Source organism: Sinocyclocheilus rhinocerous, unplaced genomic scaffold (assembly GCF_001515625.1).
Source record: "Sinocyclocheilus rhinocerous isolate Xijiao unplaced genomic scaffold, SAMN03320098_v1.1 scaffold113, whole genome shotgun sequence".
Taxonomy (NCBI): Eukaryota; Metazoa; Chordata; class Actinopteri; order Cypriniformes; family Cyprinidae; genus Sinocyclocheilus; species Sinocyclocheilus rhinocerous.
Window position 1 is genome coordinate 37994 of NW_015646846.1, and position 2801 is coordinate 40794.

The 2801-nt window shown below is 35.1% G+C and overlaps 1 protein-coding gene across 1 annotated transcript in view; it reads left to right on the top strand.

The window, feature by feature from the left end:
* Nucleotides 1-877: 877 nt before the first annotated feature.
* LOC107708041 (guanine nucleotide-binding protein G(i) subunit alpha-2-like) overlaps nt 878-2801 on the top strand; it is a gene marked incomplete at its 5' end in the record, with an annotated part of 14724 nt that continues 12800 nt past the window's right edge. The window contains one exon of the mRNA XM_016512189.1: nt 878-939. Within this exon, the coding sequence (XP_016367675.1) occupies nt 878-939 (62 nt within the window). The remainder of the gene's footprint in view (nt 940-2801) is intronic.

Genomic DNA, 2801 nt, shown 5'->3' on the forward strand with positions numbered 1-2801 from the left:
CATTTTTTAATAGGCTAATAATTGTATTATTTTTTTCTACAAGTGATTAATCGGTAGTACCGACGCAATTCGGTCGGTACCCTTAAAAGTACCGAGTTCGGTACCCAACCCTAGCAATCATGAGTAGGTAAATTTATTCTGCAGCTGGTGTTTTTTGAGATCTTGAATTATAACTAATGTGATCTGATAAAATGTTTCGTTCTCCTTTACACTTGGCTGAAAGCCTTTTGAAATAGTTATTTGTCTCCCCCGAGCGTAGCTCAGAATCTGTCCACTCACAGTAATTGAATAACCACTCCACATCTTCCACTCAGAGCTGGAGGTTTTTGTTCTCTCAGCACTTTCAGATGCAGAACCGCTCAGAGCTGTGCTTTTACGACATTGACAGACAGAGCTCATTACTTTATGCAGGAATAATCCGAACCGTTCTCAGACCTTTTCCGTATACATGGCTGAACTTGTCAGCGTCCTCTCAGAACATCAGGCTTCTGTGCAGTGGAAATAACAAGCGGAGAGCCGTGGCCGGGCTTCATCAACAAGAAGCTGAGTTTTGACAGCAGATGTTTTGGCACAGCTTCAGTGGGCGGTATTAGACTGAAGTCATCTTCAGGAGCGGACGAAGTGCAGAGTCTTTCAATATAAGCACACGTACAGCCTCCACACTTCAGATATGATATATCATGCACAGAGTACTTGAGATCGCACATCTGTATGAATGTTGATATGCACTGAAATTGGCGATACACTATAGGAGCTATTTTTATTTAATAGTTGTTTTTTTTACCATTTTTTAAATTTGATTTATTCTTTATATTTTTTAAGATAAACCCAGTATTTTGTTTTATTTGACTGCTTGCTCTGCATTTTTCATTGACACTGTTTTCTTCTCTCTTCAGGTGCAGGTGAATCAGGGAAGAGCACCATTGTGAAACAGATGAAGTAAGTAGAAACTTTTAAGAAAAGTTTCACAAAATTACATTTTTAGGACCCTGTAAAATAGTTTTATTTTTCCCAAATTCCGTTGAATTTTTTCTAGATTACATTTTAGTGAATTAATTAGATTTTACAAAATAAAAAAAGCATGTCCAATCAATTAAATTTATTAAACTTTTACAATTAAAAAAATCATTGCTATAATTGTATCATTTTTTTAGGGCCCTATGAAATCTTTTTTTTGTTTTAATGTTATAAGATTATTTTTTGGCACAAAAAAATGCTGTGCAAGTTTTATTTATTTATTTATGTATTTATACTTTGAGAAGTAATAATTATAATTCCTAAAGGTTTAATAAAAAATTAATTTTAGGGCCCTATGAAATTTATGAATACCCCCCCCCTCAAAAAAATTCCATTTTAAATTTTCTAGGTTCCATTTAAATGCTATAATTAGATTTTACAAAATAAAAACACGCCTAATCAGTTGAATTCATAGAACTTTTACAATTAAATGATTAATTTAATACAAATTTATTATCAAAAATATTGGTGATCAAACATTAAAAATTTAATTAAAAACTTTTTTTTTTAAATGTAATCAAATTAAATTTTAAAATGCCTTTTTTTGCCAAAATGCTGCACAAGTTTTATTATTATTATTATTATTATTACATTGAGAAGTACATTCTAATTTACAATAGTTATATATTTCTGTCACAAAGTCAAACCAAACTTCTATTTTGACAGTTGAAGACCGTTGAGTTTGTGTGTGTCAAATGAAATCATGATTCTCAGAGCAGCTCTGGAGATGAAGTTCAATGGAGATATGTTCCTGTCCTCATATAGTGAGATAAGAGACACTGAAAACATCACAAGCATTCACCACATAATTTTTAAGCATCGTTTTCAAGCTTCCTTTCAATTTTACATTCAAACAAGCCTGTGATTTCAGAAAGACACATTCAGGCTCTGTACTCATCCTCTGAAACTGCTGCTTTAACTCTGATAAATCACACACATTGACAGTAAATTAGCTCATTGCAGCTGCTGAGATACAAGTGCGCGCACACTATTTATATTCAGTGATAAATCCATGCTTCATCTGTCACTTATTTGCAGCCACAGCTCTTTGAACAAATGACATCATGTGTGAAACGGGAGTTAACAGAAAGCGGCACTAGCTGCTGTTATGAGTTTCATTTCCGTGATGGAGTCACATTTCCGCACGAGTGCACCTCCTTTCAGACCCTGTGATGCAGCGCTGCTTCGTTTACTTCAAATGCCCTCATGCTGTTCATGATTAATAGACACCATCCATCTCTTCGTGATACCAAAATGTTGCACTTCTCTCTTTGTGCAGCTCTGCTCTGCTCTCGCGTGTCTCAATGGTAACCCTCATTCTGCAAAACGTCTTGCAAGATTAAGCATGTGTGGATGCAGACTTCATAGCATGCTAAAGTATGCCAAATAGTGTATTTTCAATATATCAGAAGTAGGGATGCACTGATACTGGTATCGGTATCGGGCCCGATACTGAGCTCCTGTACTTGTACTCGTTAAAATGCCCCGATACCAAACGCCGATACCACACAGCATGTGATAATATTGAATACTATTTCCTGTTTACCTGTTTTTGAAATGGTTAACTTATAATAATAATAATAATAATAATAATAATAATAATAATAAATGGAGTTAAGGACGAAGTATATGTATGCAATGAATATAATGTTAAACATTCAGTATTAACGCCTGTATAGCCTGTATAGCCGAGCTGATAAAAGAAAGCACGTTGAGTGGATTGAGCGCGCGGCGGCGCAGATGCGCGAGCTTGTCGAGTGAATATACCTTTCTCACAGACATCA